At 37.4% G+C, this 22,886-nt stretch overlaps 1 protein-coding gene across 2 annotated transcripts; it reads right to left on the bottom strand.

The window, feature by feature from the left end:
* Positions 1-160: 160 nt before the first annotated feature.
* LOC137398350 (transmembrane protein 132C-like) lies at positions 161-22,301 on the bottom strand. Of its 2 annotated transcripts, none has more exons than XM_068084466.1 (10): positions 22,197-22,301; positions 21,819-21,952; positions 20,165-20,936; positions 18,144-18,287; positions 15,974-16,160; positions 12,168-12,311; positions 10,218-10,411; positions 7,367-7,616; positions 2,946-3,131; positions 161-1,740 (listed from the first exon to the last, which is right to left on the bottom strand). In XM_068084466.1, exons 2-10 carry the CDS (start codon positions 21,886-21,888, stop codon positions 652-654), a joined length of 3,036 nt encoding a protein of 1,011 aa, XP_067940567.1. In that variant the 5' UTR covers positions 21,889-21,952; positions 22,197-22,301; the 3' UTR covers positions 161-651. The 2 variants fall into 2 exon arrangements, with proteins under 2 accessions (XP_067940567.1, XP_067940561.1); XM_068084460.1 differs by having other exon boundaries at positions 22,110-22,295.
* Positions 22,302-22,886: the final 585 nt, after the last annotated feature.

Genomic DNA, 22,886 nt, shown 5'->3' with positions numbered 1-22,886 from the left:
AATATAATCTACATGATGAAAGACTTCGTCTATAACTTAATCATATTGTTAATGTTGTCAGTCTCCATGAGAGTTGCTTCCCCTTGCACTAAATGTATATAAACTAGTATATTTCCAATGCTTGTGGCCTTCGAAGATTAGTGTGACAAAGTAATTAGGATTTGATACATTACTATTTAAAATATATAGATAGACACCATAAACTATATGTATAAATACTCAAAAATCTTATGAAAGTGGTTACAAACAGTTTAGAATTACATATAAATACAGAAAATAATTAATTGGCAAGCTCGTAGTCAGTTGAAAACAACATTGAAGGATAGAAAACATAAGAGGATAGCTAAAACAAAAGCTTTTTGCTGGTAAAGAACACTTGAGTATTTCCAACATAATGACCTCCCCCAGATATATTCTGGCATTCATAGAGATGTCAATCTGTATCTAAGAACAGTCGTAAACAGAATGAAACTTTTTGCACAAACGAGCAAATGCTTTTTAACAACAGCCAAAAATAAAGCAATTGACTATAATACAAAAATATTGGCAGTGAAAAGGGCAGTATTCGCTGGTTAGAAAGTAAATGCTTAACAGATGTGATGTTAAATATAACCTAGTGATTTTCAATGAGCGGGCAGGCTAGTGTCGGTGTTATGCTATGCTTTCACGCATATTGTCAAACTGTTCTTGGGTAAGAGAGGCGGGACTGGTAGGTTCGTCTAGCTCATGTTCTATAAATGACTGCTGACAATCGCTGACACTGTCACATGATGGCCTTCGTCTGCTGCTTAACGTGTCTCCAAATTCTGAGAGCTCGGGCTCTTCGATGCTTATTACTGGCTGACTCATGTGAGCTGAATAAAGCTCATCCTCTTCATCGCTGTCGCTAAGATCAGGTAAATTGAGTGAATTAGCGGGATTCACCCTAATTCTTATACTGCACTCGGAGCCCTTGTACGTGCCCGTATTGCTACGCCTTGAGCGACTAGACTGTAAACTGTCACTTCTGGAGCAGCGTTTTTGAAAATCTCTGTCACTAAGAAGAGGCTCTGGTGATGTGTTAATAGCGTTGTCCTCTAGAGTTGAGCTGTTCAACCAGACCCAACCGGCGTCTACCTTCTCAAAACCATCAGAGTTGTTGGCTCCAATTTCACTGTTCAAGTTCTGCTTTTGTTGATGTTTTCTAAACGCATAAATAAGGCAGTTGGTGACAAAAACGGAGGCGACAACACCTAGGACACCCATGAGAACAAACATGCCAGTCTCTAAGGGAGTCAGACCGTGCTCTCCGTTTTCTGCTGGACCTACGAGTACAGGCTGGGGCTCACTACGCCCCGGCTTTGAATTAACTTCTACAGATTTACTTTTGTAAATTGGTTTTCCAGTGTGTACAGGCTTTACCCTACGAGATCGCGACTCCTGATTTGGATAGGCGGCGTCATTGACAAATAAACCTGCTGGCTTAGACAACGTTGACTCTAAATAAGAGTATCCAAGGGCTAGATATCTTGAAGATTTTTTTTGGCAAGCCTCCTCCATATGAAGAGTAAACTTTAAAACACCCCGTCCACTGCCAACAGCCCGTACTAACAAGTATCGTTTCTTGTAGTCGTCAGAGGGCAGTTGCAATATAGAAGGGGATTCATTTGTCATTTCTAGCTTGTAGCTTAGTCTTTCAAATGTAGACAGAGGTACGACTTTACCATCTGTGAAGTGAACCCACAACTCAAGAACACCTTCCTACAATAAGAAAATAAGGTTCTTGCGTAATTAAAATTCTTATTGTAATTCGAATGTATTCTTGCCAAAACAGATATGCTTCGACATCGATTAAAATTTATGTGCTGATTCGGAGCACAATCTTTCGTCCTTCATTAAAATGGTAATGAAACTGCACTTCAGCTTTTCACTTTACACAGTCTAGTTACAAAACAAATTGTTCTAAAATTTTTCATCAGCAGTAAGGAATCAGCTATAATTGCATGTGACACCCCAAGAACTAAATCGAAAAAAGCTTTCAAGATTTCTATTATATGAAGGCTATGTAGCACCATGTTCCTAGTGAGCCACTTAACTAATATAAATGTAGGCCACAGCCAGCTAGCAGAGCTACTCTATTTATCGGGAAAGCATCGCACAGCAAGAAAATGAGAGATAGAAAACTCGGAATGAATTCAATAGTGATAAACACAGGATATGAGGCGAACGTCGAGATAAGCTAGAGGAAATGCGTGATGTATATGCACGAGTGTGAGAGAGAAGCTGGGAGGAGAGCACAAAGACACATGCCAACCTGTGCTCTAGCTAATTATTCAATAAATCACTTCTATGCAAAGGGCTAGTAATCGGTTGATTTCACTGCGCCACAAACCAGCCACCAGCCAGTCCCATCATACACTCCCATCCATCAACTAAACTGCCCGGGCCGTCACATTGCCACTTTTATTTTCTGAAGGACCAGACATAAAATTGGCAGAGTTACTGTGAGAATGAGCGAGTCTGCATAGGAATGAGTATGCTATTCAATGGCCATTTATCACAGAAACATCGACAGCGGAAGGGTTGCCAACTCGAATGCTTCTCATTTGAAAAATGATGGTAATCGCTGAATGAAAGCCTTTGAAAGTGTGAGGAATCTGAAGAGATTAGCGACAGTCAGCGGAAGCCCGCTGCCAGACTGCTGTAACTACAGCCTTAGAAAGTACAAGCATTGTTATTAATGTAATTACAATGCAATTTAAAGGCACATGAAGTTATTTTACAAACGGTTGTATGTTTGCTTCTTAAACACTGACCTAGTGGCTAAAACAATACTGTACTCCGAGGTTTCCTTGTTGATGTACATCTCTAATGCTAAATGACAAGCTGCATTACAGTCAGTCAACTTTTTGACAGCATAACTAAATATTCACGGGTATCAAGTTAGGTACGCAAAGAGTACTCACTGAGAGTTTGTCTGAGAGAGACTGCTCGTAGCTGTACTTGGCCACTAGTAGACCGTCTTCTGCGCTTCGACTCACTCCAATGGCCATGTTGCTGACAAAATTGCTGCTGATTCGGTCGACATCAACCTTGCTCGTGCTGACCCTGATGTCAGCAGTTGCCAATGTCGCGCCACTAGCGCTCACGATCTGCAGATAAGTAAAGTAATAAAAGCATTCTGCGAACATTTTTACGTTTCCAAAATTTAAAAGTTTAATTTAGGCTTGTATATATATATATAATACAACAAAAACCTGCTTAGACTCTGTCCTAACAATGGTTTTTGGACACACTTTTCCTCTGTTATATAGACACCCTTCGATAGCATTTATACAACACTTTCCAAAGCCTTTGCACAAACCTATCTGATACAAGTAGTGGAATGTTTTATTGTGCAACGTTCTGCAGTGATAGTGTGAACACGCTGTAATGCAATACTCCTTTGATCTATCTCACATAGCCAGACTGTATATAATTACGCATGATGTTAGCTTATTGTTTATAGCCACGATCGCTTCCATCCAGCCTCTCCTTATCTTTACATTCTTTTCTGACACTTTCAGCTTTCTATGTCTTCATACTTTGTCTTCACGCTTTCCCATTCAATAGGTTCAAGACCATTTGCAAACTTATCGTATATTCTATGTCCACTAAAGCCAGATCTCTACACGATCCTCGCTTTATGAAAAGCGAGGAAAATTTCCCAATTTATGAAAATTTCCCAATCTACGGACATTTTTGTCATGATTGTAGTAACCCTTAGCTGATATCTCACAAAACGCGAGTCACCATGACCGGAAATCTTACACTTTTCATATTATTGAGAAGATAACTCCATTTGGCTGAGAAAATTACAATGAAGTGGAATGGCGTCATTACACCAGTGCATCATGCCCAATAAGACTTCAAATCTAGGCGTAATGTAATACGCTTAGATTTCATGTAATTGCTAAGCGATTGGAAATCCTTAGGCTTTTACCGCATATTTTTAAAAGTCACACTCAAACGGTTATGAAATTTTTAGCCACAACGCAGATACACCAACCCCAAACCCCAACCCTATTTGAGGTAACTGCTAAGAGATTTAAAGTGATGATTCGATGATCATTTTTAGTCTCTACCAAATTTTTCTCACTTTCTCACTTTTAAGAAATTATAAAAATGACTAACATTAGACTAACAACATCTAGACCAGGCGTAACAAAATACCTCTAGACAATCTAGACAAGGACTTTATTACACCTAGGTCTGACGATTCGTGACAAGATATGCTGCATTACACAATCATCATGCTGCACTATGAATGAGGTCAGAGTTATGCAGAGCATGTGAGTGTTTTTGCATAGAGGTAGTTGATACTAGAGGGTCTACCTACCACTACTAGGGATGGTAGTCAACTAATTGTTAGTATTACTAGCACTTCCTCCAGTAACTGAACCCTTCCTAAGCAGTATTGTAAAGTAAGAATGCGACCTCAATATATAAGCCGTTCATAAGAAACAACCCAACTTTAAAATTTCATAGTGAACAATGTTTCATAGTGAACTCTTATGTGCACATAAAGCAGAAGTGACTAGAGAGTTTAACAAGTTTTTCATATTTTAATTTATGTTAAAACCAATTTCCGTTTTACCTTCTATGGCTTAGCCTTAACAAAATGGTACATTCAAAAGTCGCTGCGCTGACTATCCATTTTTACTGCCGCCGATACAAAAGTTGACAAATAGTGCTGGATGCACATTTCTAAAGAATAAAATAGTAGATTTTGCATTGCTACTTTTGCGATATTTAAATAAGTTCATTGGAAACAAAACGTTAAATAATATTACACTTTGCTGAGTTTTGAGCTACTGTGATATACTATCACTCGAATTGGTAGACAGCAACATACAATCGATCTTCATTCCTAAGTAGAAACGCTCCCAACGACATTTTTGCACTTGTGATGCAACCATAACAATGTTTTTAGTGGTTAACATTTTTTTGTAATATCGTTTTTGTGATTAATATCAGGTTGTCTTAGACAAAGTTCTACAAAGCCTTCTTACAAAGCAATGACATGTTCACATTGTGTTGCCCATAGCACACATAGCTATATCGACAATAGCATTTGTCATCATCAACCTGCGCTACTGCTTGTGCACAAAGAACTATTATGTGCACAAACCACGATAATTCAGTATTTTCAATGATGCTTGAATAACTACATTATTTGAGGTACTTAGTATAGAAACAACAATATTCAAAGTTGCCATAAAAACTCAACCACATAGTGCGAAGGTTAGAACTATAAATATTATTATAACCCACAGATGTAAGGACAACTCCACTTTGAAAAATTTTTTTTTTCATTCAAATTACAATAAAAACAAGTCAATAATTAAATTTAAAAACCCACAAGCTGTTCAGAAGGAAATACTCAAAAATTGAGAAAAACTCTGTAGGTGTGTTGCTAATGTCAAGGGTAGATTTCTAACTACATTAATAAAAATCCAAACCTCTACAAAGATTAAACAGACCAGTGAGCCCAGACACGATCGTAAAAACTATAGGATTTTCTTAATACTTGGAGGCTGCTCAAGTCTATCTGATGTAAATTGTTACCCCTAAATGCATGGGGGAATATTGTTATTATTGTATCTCACCAAAGAGTATATATAACCAAATACGGAGTGTTCGCTTTGTATAATCTATAAAGTTTAGCCAAAGAACGAGACGGAAAGCCATGTTTGAAACAGGTAAACTTCCCTCTACAATTTCTTCCGCTTGTTCTAGTGAAATATCAAAAACAGCTCCACTAGAATTGGAGCCTTCAGCCAAAGGTTTTGCAGCCTTTTTATCCCCCTGCCTTATCCAATTACCTGCTTGACAAATCTGATTGTTTGTGAAGCTGCTATTAGCAGCACCTGCATGATGCTTACTTGCCATTTTCATCTAATATGCATGAACGGTTTGCTGCCTATCTTGTGAGTGGCTGGTGCGAGTATGCCACTGAGCCCGGCAGCAATAACTAACTCTTGGGCCCCTTTTTGACAGAATGCTTACTCTCTGAATTGTGGTTCCCATAGCAGCTTCGAGGCAGCAATCTCGAGCATCAAAACATCGCTACCTGAGGTGTGGTAAGCTTGTGTCCACATTAAGCAGCGTCGCCGATGATCCCATGGCCAAGCAGTTACGAAAATAGAATGTTTATAAAATGGTTGTTTTCAACAGGAAACAAAAAATTGATAAGTGTGGTTTGCAAACCAACCATGATACCCTGGTGGTAAGTTCATCCTCTTTTTCACCTATTCAGTGGGTCTTTAAAAGGTTCGCTCATAAAAGTTAAAAGCATTCAACTCTTGCGATCACTGCAGGCACAGCTAAATATTGGGCTCTGAGTGTAGGTTATCAGTTTATCGCAATAGTCCGGGAAGCCAGTAGTCAGGGACTGTGGCCTATATATGAATCAAGGTTAATCTAAGGTCATTCTTAGCCTTGAATCCTGGACTAAAGAAGTGAGTAAATTAAATTCTGAACTAGAGATGCTCCAACTCTGGCATCAATATTGGCATCAGCACCAGTCTTTTAGGTCAAGGGTTTGGATCAAGATCCGCCGATATTTTCTTGACTAATGTAAAAATTCCACGCTGGTAAATTCGGCAATTAATTTTCATGTTTTAGTCTAGATGTAGATCAAGGGTGTCACAATACACATTTACAATAATGAAAATTGTTACAACCAATCATGGGTTAAGAATGCCATAGAATACGTCTATATATTAGCATTACGAAAATAAATTGATATATATTTTCTTTTTTAAATAATGATAAATAAATGGATGCATGTTTTATATGTTTTCTGTAATGAAATAACTAATCAACAATGGAATACAGGAGATCTAGATAAGCAATTGGATTGCGTTTAGTTTTAGTAAAGATCGGTAAACTGGATTGGTATGTCGGATCGTTATATTGGGTTGGTACTTGTGATCTGCCCTTGTATGTCGACTCAGAGGATCTCCACTGCACAGTCTTCGCAGCAGCATTAGATTCTCCCTCTAGACTAGTTCGGTGCAATATACTTGTACATAACCCGCTGAACCAGCCTGCGTACACAGGAAGGTCGGTTGTTATCGGTAAGCGCAGCGAGAGAGACGGAAGCAAGGAGTTACACGCTGCCAAAAACAGCAGGCTGCTATCTTTCTCCGGTGCAATCGTTCTTACTCGATACTTGGCGGCCACTCAAGATAGCGGCAGAGGCGAGCCATAGCAGCGTTATCCCCCTGCCCATGAGGCCGGCACCAATCAATAGGCATTACGAAAGCTAACATAACAATGTAAACAGGAGGCATCATGTTAGCCGTCATGTTAGCCAGGCTAATGGAGCAAGACCGAGACTCACCTTGACTGTTGTTTTTCCAGGATTTACTCCTCTAAGCAAGCCGTCTTCATACTTGACAACTTCTCTGTTCGATGTTTGTATGAGGTGCCTGACATAAGGAGTAACATCAGCAAACACCTCTACCTTTCCACCCCTCATGTACACGTCTCGCCGTTTATGCACTGAGTAAAACTTGGTGAAAACTTCGATATCCGAAGTCTGATACTGCAGGTTGCATTCCACGGCTGAGTTGTCTGATGCCACTTCATTCCTGCACAGAAGTTTGGTTTTTTAAGAGAAAAAAGAAAAACTTTGGGCTCCTGTTAGTAAAGTGTTTATGTGAGGCTATATCTAACGAGCTATATCAGAAAAAGTGTAACCAGGGCTATAATAAGTATGAAAGAGTGGACCTATTAGACTGTATGTGAGACGATCTATCTTTACCTGTATTTTAGAGTATTTAAGGTTATATCTGATAATGTCTAAGGCTATATCTGAGTGTATCTAAGGCTATGACCGAGAGCAGCTAGGACTATATATGAGTGTTACTTAGGCTATAACTGAGTATCTAAGGCTATATCTGAGTGTATCAAAGGCTATATCCGAGTGTATATGAGGCTATAACTGAGAGTAGTTAAGGCTATATTTGAGAGTATTTAGACTATATTTGAGTGTATCTTAGGCTATATCTGAGAGTATCTAGGGCTATATCTGAGAGTATCTAGGGCTATATCTGAGAGTATCTAGGGCTATATCTGAGAGTATCTAGGGCTATATCTGAGTGTATCTAGGGCTATATCTGAGAGTATCTAGGGCTATATCTGAAGGAAGCCGAGCATGTTGTGAGCCAGAAAAACCTGCTAATAACCAGCATTAATTAGAGGAATCAATATTCATAAGAACTCGTGTGTAATAACAATAGCGAGTGCGCTAGGAGGCACGAGGGAGCCTAAGCTGCACTGACGAGTAATACACTTCATTACATATGTATGGCTTATATCTCTACTAACAATTCTAACATATCCTATAAAATTGACAGTGGCAGCCAGCAGAGAGAGAGGGGATCTGAGTCATAGGCAGCCTCGGCTATTGCGTTATACCTGAGTCTGCACATCTGCTGCCATGAATCAGGCAGCATAAGTAATTCATGGCGTTTTCATAATTGTGGCAAACACGAAAGAGAAAATGTTGTCAGACTAGGACATGCATTTCCAAGCTCCTCTGTTGTTACTGTCTGTCTGTTGTCTGTTGTCCGCTCTCTATCAGAGAGATCCCCAATAGCTCATTGAATGCTAGATATGTTCTAATATGAAGAACTACTTGAATGCATGGGTTCCTTATAGACTTGATAATTTGGGCTCAACGTTATTTAGCCCGATGGATAGATTTAGCCCGACATATTTGAAAAAAAACTAAAGACTAGAACATATATGCATAGAATTCCTCCTTTAGATAACACTAGACGAAGGTGTGAGGTACCGCTCATATGATCTTCGGAAAGGATAGCTCAAAGTTGAGTTATTAGTTGACAGAATCAGGAAGTGAATAGAGAACGCATAGATGAACACAGTGAATATATATTCCCTGGTAGTAATCACAACAACACTAATCTTAAATTTAAAAATTTTCAAAAACAAAATGATGTCAAGTGTTAAAAGGCACCTTGCTATGAAACCGGGTGCATATCAGTCATGTGATGATAGAACAAACCCAAGCTTATAGTGATATGTTTGAGCTGCTATTTTAATATCTGGGTGTATTGACAGCTCTGCTACTCAAACAAAACTGGGGCAACAGCATCCTGTCTGAGCACATCAGACAGTACACCAAGCGCTGCCTGTCAATTATGTGATTAGTTCAGTCAGTCAGCAGCTGATTTGATTCACCAGACCGGTTAACAGGGAAAGCAAATGCCAGCAATGGAAGTGATTGGATAACAAACTAGGTCGGAGTATCGGTGGATATGAAGGTCTAGCAGACCAAATGTAGAGGGTTTTTGAATTAAGGAAAAATATGCATCAATATTTGATCAACAGTCGGCGCATTTTAATTCGCGAGATGCAATAAATCTCAACATTTCCTGAGCATAAAACAACATGTTTGTCTCGGCGATCAAGGACATTGACCTTTACATTCAAGCCAAAGATTTTTTTGTTCAGTTAATAATTACTAATTAGTAAAGGATAACTTCGTCAAGAATGAGAGTATGAAAATAACAGCGAATTTAAGAGATCTCAGCTGCATTATCAGATTAATAACAGATAATCTAAGAGGACATCGTTTTGTGCATAGTCATTGTATTTGATGTCCGGTGCTCAGTCTGTAGAGACCCAGTGAATTATTTCAGCAACAGGCTTACAAAAGGACACTCCTACGAAAGCATTGGGGAAAGTGATAACAATCAAAATAAATTTCTAAACCTCAATATTAACCAATCACAATGCACTAAAATAGTCCGAATATTTTCTATTAGACCGAAAGTTCCACTGAAACTAAACCAGCACAGGGACTAATACAAGGATCACTCGGCCTCACAGAATTGATGCTAGCCTATATAGAGCCCCTTATATGGATATTTGGACCACAAAATTGATGCTAGCCTATATAGAGACCCTTATATGGATATTTGAGACTCGGAAGTCCCGAAGTCCGGTCGCATGTCTTGAGTAAGAAATTTCATCGTCATTTATCAAAGTAAAAGTCTTGATTATTTTTATCAAGTTATGTTTATTTGCGTTTCTGACACGATATTGGAACGCCTTTCTTTTTATTTATTACTTTTTATGGCGCCATATGTAAAACATTGTTTTTATAAAAAATGTTTAGAACTGCCCAATAAAAGTATATAATATATTAAATAATCTGAACATACGTTTCCTTTTTAATTTTCCATCCCTTGATTTGGCTGAGCTTATCATCTGTAAGCTTGATAGACATCTGCACATCGGGATACCACACCCGTACCTCTACCGATTGCTTGATACCACCGTACTCCAAGGCTATCTCCACTATTCCAGGGTCACTGACTTCTCCGCTTAAGTATATCATATCACAAAGCTTGGATACCTACAAATATCATTATTTTCACTTGAATAACAGAGACAAATAAACGTAAAGATCTGGCCTACACCAAAGTGTAGGCCAGATCTTTAGTGTATTACAAACAACTAGGAGCCATAAAGAAGGTAATACTCCTATCTGTGTAAGGTTATAAGCTGAAATGTTTTGTTATAATCATGAGTAACAGCTAATAATCATTTAAACTATTTGGTAGACGTGATCACTATCACCTGCGCCATTTCTTGCATTTTGTCTTCGTAAAACTCAGGCTGTGATTCATCAAAATTATTCTTACTTACGCTTTGTTTATTGGTGAATTTAATTTAGAATGGTGATAACATATTATCATGCATCTGGCTAGTTTTCGACCATCTTGTAGCACTATTGCAAAACACTGCTGTATGTCACTAAATTTCCAAAGCAAAAAAGCTTCTAGCTGGTCAGATTTTAGATATGTTTTACGAAATTCATTCGATCAAATGTAAATAAAAAAATGATATATGTCCTGTGAACTATGTAAGATCTATAGTATCATCAGGGAGTAGATGGACCCTAACGGCACATGAAGTGGTTCAATGAAGACAAATGTAAACCTTCCAATACCAATAACTAACTGCTAATTGTAAATATTCTATATATTATCTCTTGCTGCTAAGAGCCTGAGGCTAAAATGAATGGAACAATATTGCTTGCACAAGATATATTACCTTATTGGCAATATGAACAAAGCCTCTCAGTGTTTCACCCTACCTTATTTGCAGTTGGTCAAGTTTGATATAAGCCAATGCAACTATTCGTCTACGAGTGTCCAAAATATTCCTCTATTATTACATAACTAAAGACGCAAAAGCAGCGCAGTCCATTTGATTCTATGTAAATGTTCGAGAGAGACAACATTACTTTAATCAAAAGTAATTCTCTTGCGTAATGCGTAAGCATTCAGCATGCATGCCTCGAAGGGGTCACCGCCAGCCAATTAACTAAAAGATTTAATGCTTTAGGCAATTTTTTATTACCACACCACTTTAAGTTGCCCGAGGTTTTGGAAGAACTCTGTCTAAGATCATGTGATATTCATCCGAAAATAAATATCACTAATACCATTATGGGTGCCATTACACCTAATTTTTCGGATGCTGATCGCTAAGGAATTTAGATCTCAGCTACTCGCTGTTGCCTATCCATATGAACAGTAGTATATTAATACATATTAATATATATAATTATATATATTAATACATATTAATATATATAATGATATATATTAAAAGTCAGCAAAGTTTAATATTAGTTCAACAGTATTTTGCTTTTCTCAAACACGTTTAAATTTAAATAAAACCTCACATGTACAATGCATAGTTTCAGCTGCACTAGAAATATAAAAGCAGTGCAATTTTTCCCGAGCGCTTATATATATATATATATATATATATAAAGTCTTGTGTAGTCAGCAATTAAAGCAATTAAACTAAGTTTTTATCAGCATTTCAACATCTCGTCGCACAAAGTGCAGACCAAATAAGGCAAACCTGTAATTAGTTTTGGCAGAAACAAGTAATTATAGTTTAGAATTGTAATAATTCTGTTACTCGTCCTATAACCAATCAGATGCAAATGGTCCAGAACAACATCAAAGCAAAGACAAACACCCTCCAACTGCCTCCGCTGACCCTCCTCAAAAAGCTGGACCGGCTCAGTCTATTGAGCATCGCTAGGCCTTCAGCATTATATACAAAGAACAACAAGTGAAATAGTCACCAACCTCCAAGACATTTGTCTTAAGCGAGTAGCAATGGCTTTTGTGATTCACTTGCATGATGTTGTCACTTCTGTCGATGGCGTAGACCCAGACAGGAATGGTGAGGATTGAATTGGTAAACCGTCGCAGGCTGACCATCTCATGGGTCTGAAAGTGAAAACAAGTTTCTTTCATAAACTTCCTTATAGATTTCTCTCGTTGCAACAATTTTATAGCCTTTGTTTAAATAATTTACATGTATCTCAATCCATGTCAAAATAGCCTTAGACAAGCAATCAGTTCAGACTTTAGGAGCATGAATGAAACACGGACTAACCTCTGTTCATGATAACTTAAACATACCAATTTCCAACATACAGCGTAATATTTAAGCCAATATTTGACTGTAAGCTTAAGTTTTTTTCAACATAGGCCTATGACTTTTAAAGTTAACATGCTTCAGTTTTTAAGTGTAAGTGAAGCGACTGATGACAATAAATAAATAAAACACAAAAAGATATGAAAACAATAAAAGTACACAAGATAAGTTAGTTTAGACTTCATTTATTCTACACTGGAGTTACCTACACATAGAGAAGTTAAAGGTTCTCTTTTGGTGACTCCATGAAAACCTTTTTCATTGATTAGAACTATTATTATTATTTATTTGTTACATAGTTCTATATGATGTATTTGTTACATAGTTCTACATGATGTATTTGTTACATAGTTCTACATGATGTATTTGTTACATAGTTCTACATGATGTATTTGTTACATAGTTCTACATGATGCATTTGTTACATAGTTCTACATGATGTATTTGTTACATAGTTCTACATGATGTATTTGTTACATAGTTCTACATGATGTATTTGTTACATAGTTCTACATGATGTATTTGTTACATAGTTCTACATGATGTATTTGTTACATAGTTCTACATGATGTATTTGTTTAATTTTTACCAATGCGTAATTACCTCCAGTATTTATCTTTAGACGGTTAGGCTGTGGAACGAATTAAATGAATACTGTATATTTTTATGGGAATACTTCTTCCAATAGATGATGATTTGAACATACAAACCAAACTAAATTTCTAGGTAGAGTAGAGACGTGTCTGTATAAGCAACTATGCTTTAAAATTTGATTGGATAATGATTTCACTCAAGTTTAAATAGCCACTGGACTAACAGCGTGGTTGAATAAGGCTCAATTCAGGTGAGTGTATATTCAATTAAACGCTATATAGTGTAGTCCTGATTCAGCTAATCAGAATTTTTTTAAAATCTGTTTTATTTTGCAGTTTTTATTTTTAAGCAACCAGTTTTGCAGTTACAGCTGCATCCAACCGTTTGTTAAAATACCGCCTGGGGCTCAAAAAAAATATTAGAGAACTGAGAGGATTTGCTAAAGATAAGAAAAGCCTACATCATCGACAACCAATATAGTTATAAATTACCTACATACAAGCTAAAACATCGCAAACTAGTAAACAGGCTGGCAGACAGATGCTTGACAACCATTAAGAATGCATAGGACGAGGAATTGTGGGAAGGAGTGGTAGAAAGGGATGAGCACACACGCGTCTTTCTGATGATATATGAGTAAGGGTTATGGAGCAGATTAAATTCTTTAACACTGCACCATTGTGCTGCGCCTCATGAAATCATCTTTCATGCGTCTGAAATGGCTAAACTAAATGGCACCCATCAATTCTATGTTCATTTTGAGTCAACAGAGCTTTTCTTGATAGAGGCGTCTGAATATGTTGCTGCGCATTCTTACGCTTGTTATACGATTATAAAGCGATAAGCTTTCTGCTTGCTTTGACCAGACTACATACTCAAACAACAGATAAGAGCCATCCGGTACTCCTAAAATGCAACAATGATGAAATTAGAAGCTATAAAATTTCAAGCATTGACAACATCACGGAATAAAATTGAACAATAAGCTGTTCAAAGGCTGCTCCATGAAGATTTGTAACAATGCATAACTTATTCTTATGAACCGATTCACAACTGAGCTTACCGAGACAATCACTGTCGCTTTAAGTGGCTAGAACTTTAAAATATCTACATGTAGCACGAGATGATTGTTAGAGGTTGTCATGTATAGCTGTGATACAAGGATGCCCAGCCATCCATTGGCATACATTCATTTAGTATTTTTAAATATAGCTAGCGCTAGCAGCATACGACCTTTAAATCATTAGTAAAGGAATTATATTATACAGCGCCTTTAATTTCATGGGCAAGACTAACATCCACATGAAAGAATTCTCTGCCTTGCCAAGTAATGTCATAGCAAATATAAAATACTCAAACGATTTCTTTGCACCCTATGATATTCTATGATATTCTATGATATGCTATAATATTCTATGATATGCTATGATATTCTATGATATTCTATGATATGCTATGATATTCTATGATATGCTATGATATTCTATGATATGCTATGATATTATAGCCTATGATATGCTATGATATTCTATGGTATGCTATGATATTCTATGATATTCTATGATATGCTATGGTATTCTATGATATTCTATGATATTCTATGATATGCTATGATATGCTATGATATTCTATGATATTCTATGATATTCTATGGTATGCTATGATATTCTATGATATTCTATGATATGCTATGGTATTCTATGATATTCTATGATATGCTATGATATTCTATGATATGCTATAATATTCTATGATATGCTATGATATTCTATGATATTATAGCCTATGATATGCTATGATATTCTATGGTATGCTATGATATTCTATGATATTCTATGATATGCTATGATATTATAGCCTATGATATGCTATGATATTCTATGGTATGCTATGATATTCTATGATATGCTATGATATGCTATGATATGCTATGGTATTCTATGATATTCTATGATATGCTATGATATTCTATGATATTCTATGATATTCTATGATATTCTATGATATGCTATGATATTCTATGATATTCTATGATATTCTATGATATGCTATGATATGCTATGATATGCTATGATATGCTATGATATTCTATGGTATTCTATGATATGCTATGATATTTTTGGAAAACTTTCTTGGGTACACTTTTAATTAAAAAAATTTTCAACTCTTTTTTTATTGATTTTTTAAATCATGGTCACGTCTTGCGTTTAAAGCTGCCAAACTTTTATTCTGTCTCCAAGTTGAATAGTTAGTAAAATCCAAATAGGAGCATGGTAGATCGTATGATAGATTGTGCTCGGGCATAAACCTTCTTCCCAAGTAGCCAGTAAAACAATACAGGTTAAACTTGTGCAGGCTAGATAAACATTTTAGTGGTTCTCATGAAATCTTTCAATAATTGAAATTGCAGTGTCTATTGTGGTAGTGCAGTCAGGGCGCAAGCATGTAAGTGCACTTACTAGCAAAATAAACTTGAGTCGAGCGATAGAAATAGCCAGCTATTTATATCGAACTGACTTGAAACGATGACAACCCACATGTGAAGCGGTGTAGCGGCGTTTCTAAGCTGAGATACTTGACAAGGCACACCTTTATATTCCACTCGAAACAATTATTTATATGCTGTCCTCAATAGCCGTTCGCCATGCTGACATCTCAAAGTGTCATTCTGGGTCAGCACACCGACAGCTAGGCTATAGAGGTCAAAGTGAGGAGATGATTAGAAACAGAGATGCGCTAGAGACAAAGAGGGCAGTTAGTGCAACCCTGCCAGATGATCGGACCAAGTTTCTTGCAGGATAAGACATACATGGGACAAGTTACTTTCGGGTTACTCTTGCTAAGTCACCAAACACACCTTTAGTACGGCGACGAGATGCGTTACTTGGTCTGCTTTTGAGATGGGAATGCTTGTCTCTATCGTCTGCTGGTAAAAATGATCGTCTTCCGGTCTCGCCAAATATTGAATGCTCCACTTGATCTTTCCTTCCAGCTGGATCATTGACTTGGCAACTTGAAACTCGCACAAGACTATCTCCTGCATTCTAAAGGGAAGCAAAAGCCACTTATTGCAGTTCTATTAGAACATGTCAACACGGCAGCCTAATAATAAAATATTATTAATAGTTGATGTTGAGTTTCAACATCAAGCTCGCTGCCAAGAATTATTGCAGTATATTGATAGAAAAGAGTTTCGTCGTTAGCATATTTGTAAGCAGTTAGTCATCGATACAGTAGCTGGTAGACTCTACTTCACTTGCACTATCTGAGAACAAATCTCACCAGAAATGGCTAAATAAACACCATTTTATGATCTAAGCAGCAGGGGACACATGACGAGAAAGATGATGAATTAGGAAATGGATGGCTGCAAAAAAATCAGTCCAATATTTATCCAAAATTTATAGCTAGGAATTCTGGGAGAAAGGAGGGCATATGAGGGTTCCCTAGCATGAATGAAAAGTGATAGAACTAGTGCTCTGCTTACACAATGACTAGTGGAGAATGTGGCTCTACCTGCATGAAGCCTTTATGAAACCCATCCATCTCCCTGCTGCTTGGCATCAGCGCTAAACAATACTCAACCTCGCAGCCATAATTGCCTTCCCTCATTCTATGGGCATTACATTTACTAGGGCACTCTGAGGAGCTAACATTTCAACTTAGCAAAGGTCGCTTATCTAGGCAACTTCTGTAGCCTTAGTTCCTAATGTTCATATTTTGTCGGCGTGATTTGTAGTGTGGATGTTTTACATGGCATAGCATTGTAAATTTTTTCTAGGTTTTAGGTAGCTGCTCAGTTGAGTATTTAATGTTTTGTAGACATAAATGTAAGCAAGAGCTAGATGAATTAAAAATCCGACATCGCTAGGAATGCCTACGCATTTCTCAGACACTAACTTGTCAATGTCAAGCTCACTTTTCTCTTTTATCAAAGTTATTGAAATGGTATTTTTGGAAACGGATAATAAAAATAAAAACGTAATTAAAAATGAGATTAATAATGTAGCTGGTAGGCATACAACCCTCGTGGGTATTATTAAAAATCAATAATCTATATAAAGCATCGAGAAGAAAACACCCTTATGGTACAGCATTCAAAGCTGCCAGCTATTTCGGAAGTCAGGATTCGAGCATCATCACTTTTTTACAAAGTAAATGTTGTCGTATTCGCTAAGGTAGATGAACTGCGGTGAAAGTATAAATCAATTCAGTGAATGTGATAAATGTAGCAAAAATGAAAAGCAGATAACAAATATAAAACTTAGAGTGCAGTCTAATGTCACCCTAGACTTTACCATTATTCTTGCATACTTCATGTTCTGGAGCGTGCAAGAGAATGAAGGAAAACCTACAATATTGCACAAAGAACACTGCTGACCTGAAGAAGCTTCATGGGGCAGGTAAATCATTTCTGCTTAATTTTTTCTTGTCATTTGAGCTAAGACACCTCAACTACGGCACGAGCCCCACAGTTTGAAAGCTAACTTTTTATCACGAGGCTAAGTTGCAGAACATTGCCGTGATGTCACAACATGAGTAGGTCTGGCCAATCAAAAGACATAAACAGATGATTGTGCTGATTTATAAAGCAAATTACTTTTCCTTGCTCCATCAGCACATACCTCATTGGTTCACATTATTTGATAGACAAACACTTGAAGGTGAATGACCATTATTTTCTACCCGAGACTGATAATTTGGGTGGAGATCAATAACAATTTAGATAGCATGCTTTGTAGAAGATGCTGTGGTATATGCTGTAGCATTTACCCTTTGTAGTATTTACCCTTTGCAGAATTCGCCATCTGCAGAATTTGTCCTTGGAAGCATTAGGCCTTTTGTAGCCTTTGCTCTCTGCAACATTTTTCATAGCAGAATCTGCTATTCTAATAAGACGTCTTTCCTATTTCTTTACATGCGGTGATCATACAACAAGTAAAATATTCTCTAGCGACTTTCATGATGTGGGGTATTTAGCTATACTGGCTGGTTGGATTTAGAATTCCTTGTGAAAGTTGACTTACTTAGATGAAGGAGAGAGGCCTTCCTTCAAGGATGCCTCAATGTCAACGATGCTGCCACCGCCAGACCTCTGCGTGCGGATTGTCCATCGTTCTTCATCCGCACTCTCGACAGATTTGAGTGACAGACCATCTCCGCAGTCAACCCTGAAACACGCAATAGTCCCACAGTTTCTTGTTTGGAACCACCAAATGACAAAAATTGCAATTCACAGCCTTCAAAAACTTTGATATGGCGCCTTCTAAAAGGCTTCCCATCAATTGGTATGAATCTGTATATTTATGTGCTATGATCTCACGCTTTACCAAACACACTTGGCCCAATATTATCTTATAGGAACTGCACTTAAGATAAAAGAGGGCTAGTGCATTTTTCACAGCTATGAACAGTACATCAATTGGCTTAACAGCAAACCATTTTGAAGTTCTCCCTACAACTATTTGCTGGGTGAATATTAAGCGGTATATCCTTTACAATAATCATTGAGAAAACTAGCTGGGCACAACCAGCGGTAGCTTCAGGATAGATAGAGGCTGATCATGTCTCAACCTTCAAGCCATGTTAGTCGATTGACCACAAGCTAACATTGCTTTATTCACAATAGGCACTGTAGCTATTTCATCTAGGATTTATTACCCTGAATGCCCAGACAATATTCAACATTATCGCCCGTGTCTTTGATGTTGTTTCATGTCGTGAATTTCATCAGATATAAACTTGAGCCTTGTCAAGGACTGAGCAATTAATATCCTGTTGTGAGTTATGAACGGCAAGCCACTCCACTGGGGCTTCACAACAACACCTTGCCTAGTGCCCTCCATACCTTGCTTAATGCCTCCTGCACCTTGCCTAACACCTGCTGTGACTAGCCTAACACCTCCTGTACCTTGCCTAACATCTCCTGTACCTTGCCTAACATCTCCTGTACCTGAACTAACATCTCCTGTACCTGGACTAACACCTCTTGTACCTTGCCTAACATCTCCTGTACCTTGCCTAACATCTCTTGTACATTGACTAACATCTCCTGTACCTCACCTAACACCTCCTGTACCTTGCCTAACATCTCCTGTACCTTGCCTAACATCTCCTGTACCTTGACTAACATCTCTTGTACCTTGACTAACATCTCCTGTACCTTGCCTAACATCTCCTGTACCTTACCTAACACCTGCTGTACCTTACCTAACACCTGCTGTACCTTACCTAATATCTCTTGTACCTTGCCTAACATCTCCTGTACCTTGACTAACATCTCTTGTACCTTGACTAACATCTCCTGCACCTTGCCAAACATCTCCTGTACCTCACCTAATACCTGCCATATCTTAACAAACACCTGCTGTACTCTGCCTAGCACATGTTATACACTACTTAATATGATTACCTATTCAAAATTGCACCATACTTTGGCCCAACAGCTTTTTAAATTTCATAACACCTGCTATATCTTGCCAACCACCCCCTATACTTGCTATATCTCTCCTATACTTTAGCAACTACTAACTGCATTTTTACTAGTTTCTGCATATAGCTCATGCTAATCCTTACCAAGGCCTTCCATTACTGCATTTATGATCTACTATAAATTTTAGTAATTATTTCTAACACATGAAGCTCTCGGAACACCTACTGTAATTCCATACCTAGCCCTACCTGTCTTAGTTCAGTTGAACTCTGCTAAAAGTTGTCTTTCTTTCTAGAATCTGTTGCACTTTGCCAACTACGTGGTCAATTACACAATCGTCAGGTTTGGAGAAAGTACTACAGCTAATATTACAACTTCAAACAGGGCTTCAATATTAAAACTGAGTTTGGAAACTTAGCCACAGCTACAAGGAACCCAGAAGCAACTATCGCAAAAGACTTTTGTGGTCAAGTCTGTAGGTAAGGATGATAAATTGTAAGCAAGCCCACTAGTTTGATTCATTCAGCTAGATGACTGGCCATCTTCTACTAGGTCATACTGAATGCATTGATCAATAATAGGGTGCATAGAGATCTGAACAGATGGATAAATTACCTGACAACAAATATTTTCAGCGGAGAATCAGGATGCAATTTGATAGCTGTCTGAAACTTGCTGCCTGGCTGTTGTGACCTCGCAGGAATTGAGAGTCCAATATTAGCATCCTCAGTTATCTCTTTCGCCCCATGTCTGTCATCAAACATTAAAACTGCCTCTCCTATATAATAAGCCTCCTCTGGCAGTGTGTACGACGGGTTACGAATGTAGTTAGAGGTTGTTGTACAAAATGCCGCTTCGTGAATGTCATAATAAACATCGATGTTCCTTGACGACCACCACTCATATGGCAGCGGCACAGTTGCCATGCAAATGACAGCATGACCTTTATTACGACTGTCATGAGAGTCATTCCTCAAAATACAAAACTCGGATACAGTTTCGACGTCACCTCTTTTAGCAAAAACCCTCGCACACCTGTCCCTCTCCAGTTTCTTGTCGCTATGTATAAGTACTTTGAGATTCGGATTAGTGTGAGTTACGGTGGTCTGAACAAGATGGGCAGTAATGTTTGCACCATCATCGACACTGCTGACTTTGAGGGAAAGAGGGTCAGCGCCACTGTAATCATTGAGAGCGTAGCTTATGTTCTGTTCTGCCACCAAGCCTCCGAAGCGTGCTGTCACCTTGGTGGCAGAATTTTGATTGTAAATATAGAATTGCTCTGTCTCTTTTAACTGGCTGTCAACAGGGTAGCGAGTAGGGAGAATGGAATTGACCAGGAAGCCATTGCCACTTGCAACTTTCAGATTGTCACTAAATACTGCACCTAAAAGCAAATCAGTGAAAACTGGTGTATGGATTATGGTTAAGAGTGCACGCATTGAAGAATATGTCGACCTCTGTAAGTACTTGTTATCTGGTGTCCGTAAATGACAGAAAAGGTTATTAACTTGAAAGGTTATTGGTAGCCTGCTATCAGGCTATAACCTGATCTACTGAACCCCATTTTAGAAGATATTCTAACACATGTATAAAACAGTGTCCACACGACACAAAGCAATCAAAAGCTGAGGCCATACAACTGATTATACAGACATCTGCCAATTTATACACTTCCACTGATACATTTATTGATTTGGCACTTAATCTTATGTTTCTATCAAACAAGTTTATTTGAAATAAACTCTGCAAAGTAGGTATAAGAATGTAGATAATAACCAGCCGGAAGGCTATATTTGACTGGCCTATTTAAAGGGAAATGAAGTTATTGATTATCCCAGCACTCTGATACATTTAATCTAGTTTATTAGAACTTTTCAAATAGACAGACAAATATAGATACAAAATTGCATGTAGTGTGGCAATATTATGCAGAAGCGATAAACTGTAACGAAAATGGCAGTAGATTGTGCTTATTAGTTTGTGCGAATGGCAAAAAAGTATAGTGATTCATATTATGAATATCTGTTAATGATAAAACTTAATTGCTTCAAGCTTAAATGTATCATCTATAACCTTCTCAATCTCATCTCTTCCATGTCACATATTTTTACTCGGTTTTGCACGACAGTTTCTGCTACGAATAAACCTATCACGATTCAAGCTCTCCTATCACAATTTTAAAACCACAAAGCGTCAACATGATAAAGAGGAAAGTTAATATGAAATTATATTTTGGCACATATTCTATAATTTTGCTAAGGCGTACCTTTGGCTGCAGTAAAAATACACGCTAAGCATAACGTAACATCAAACTTCAATCCTGTTCTTGAATGCATTTCACATTAAAGCATGGGCATAATCCAAAAGCATCAGCAGAGCAGATCCTTTACTCCCTTTAACCTGCAAATTATATAATACAAAGAATGATCAAATTTATTTAAAACGACGCAAATTGAACGTATGGATTCAAGCAAACTAAAATAAACGCAGCTGATATAATCATAGAAATTAGTAAATAGTAGTATGAGTACTAAAACATTCTAGATAATTAACTTACTCGTGAGTGTTCTAATTCGATATGACAAATAAGTAAAGCAATAAGCTCGCAATGTTCTGAAATTATGTTCTACTAGCGATTACGCACATAGTTTAGCTGCATCGACCGAACATCCAATAATTTGCAATTATCGTTTCTGTGTCCGGTGGCTATATCTTTCGCTAATTGCGGTAACTTCCATCTAGTGATGACTTCATTACTACTACTAAACTACAGATTGATTCCATTCATAAACAGATCAAACGTTAATTTTTGCAGTAAGCAACCAATGAGCATTCGCGTGCGTGAAAAACAGCTTACATTGTGTTGTTTCGCGTAAAAACTATCGATTCGTTCAAATTTGTTGTATTGAATATAATATATAACAATTTAATACACACTGTTTTTATAAAATTTAAATTTGATAAAATTATTTTTTGTTATATATAAGCAATAATAACAATAGTAACGTGTAGATTGAATTGATGCGTAGTTATTGTTACACATGTGTAGTTTCACTTTGCTTTTTAACGCCTTCAAGGGTGGACAACTGCGCATTTATCGGATCTGATATGTGTATGCTTATACCATATGTATGTACTCTGTATATGTACATACCTATATATCTTTATATATGTATAATCTTTACATTATCGATATAAATTTACTATTTTTAATTTTTTTTGACTAAACTAGAGTTTTTACCTGCTTTGTATTTAGTATTCCTTTAACCATGCTGACAGAATTTCAGTTTGATCTATTGTCCAAATGGCCTCCATCTCTGAGCTTCACAATTGG

This window comes from Watersipora subatra, chromosome 1 (genome assembly GCF_963576615.1).
Source record: "Watersipora subatra chromosome 1, tzWatSuba1.1, whole genome shotgun sequence".
Classification (NCBI taxonomy): Eukaryota; Metazoa; Bryozoa; class Gymnolaemata; order Cheilostomatida; family Watersiporidae; genus Watersipora; species Watersipora subatra.
The sequence above is the reverse complement of the archived record's forward strand: the minus strand, read 5'-3'. Positions and strand labels throughout refer to the sequence as shown.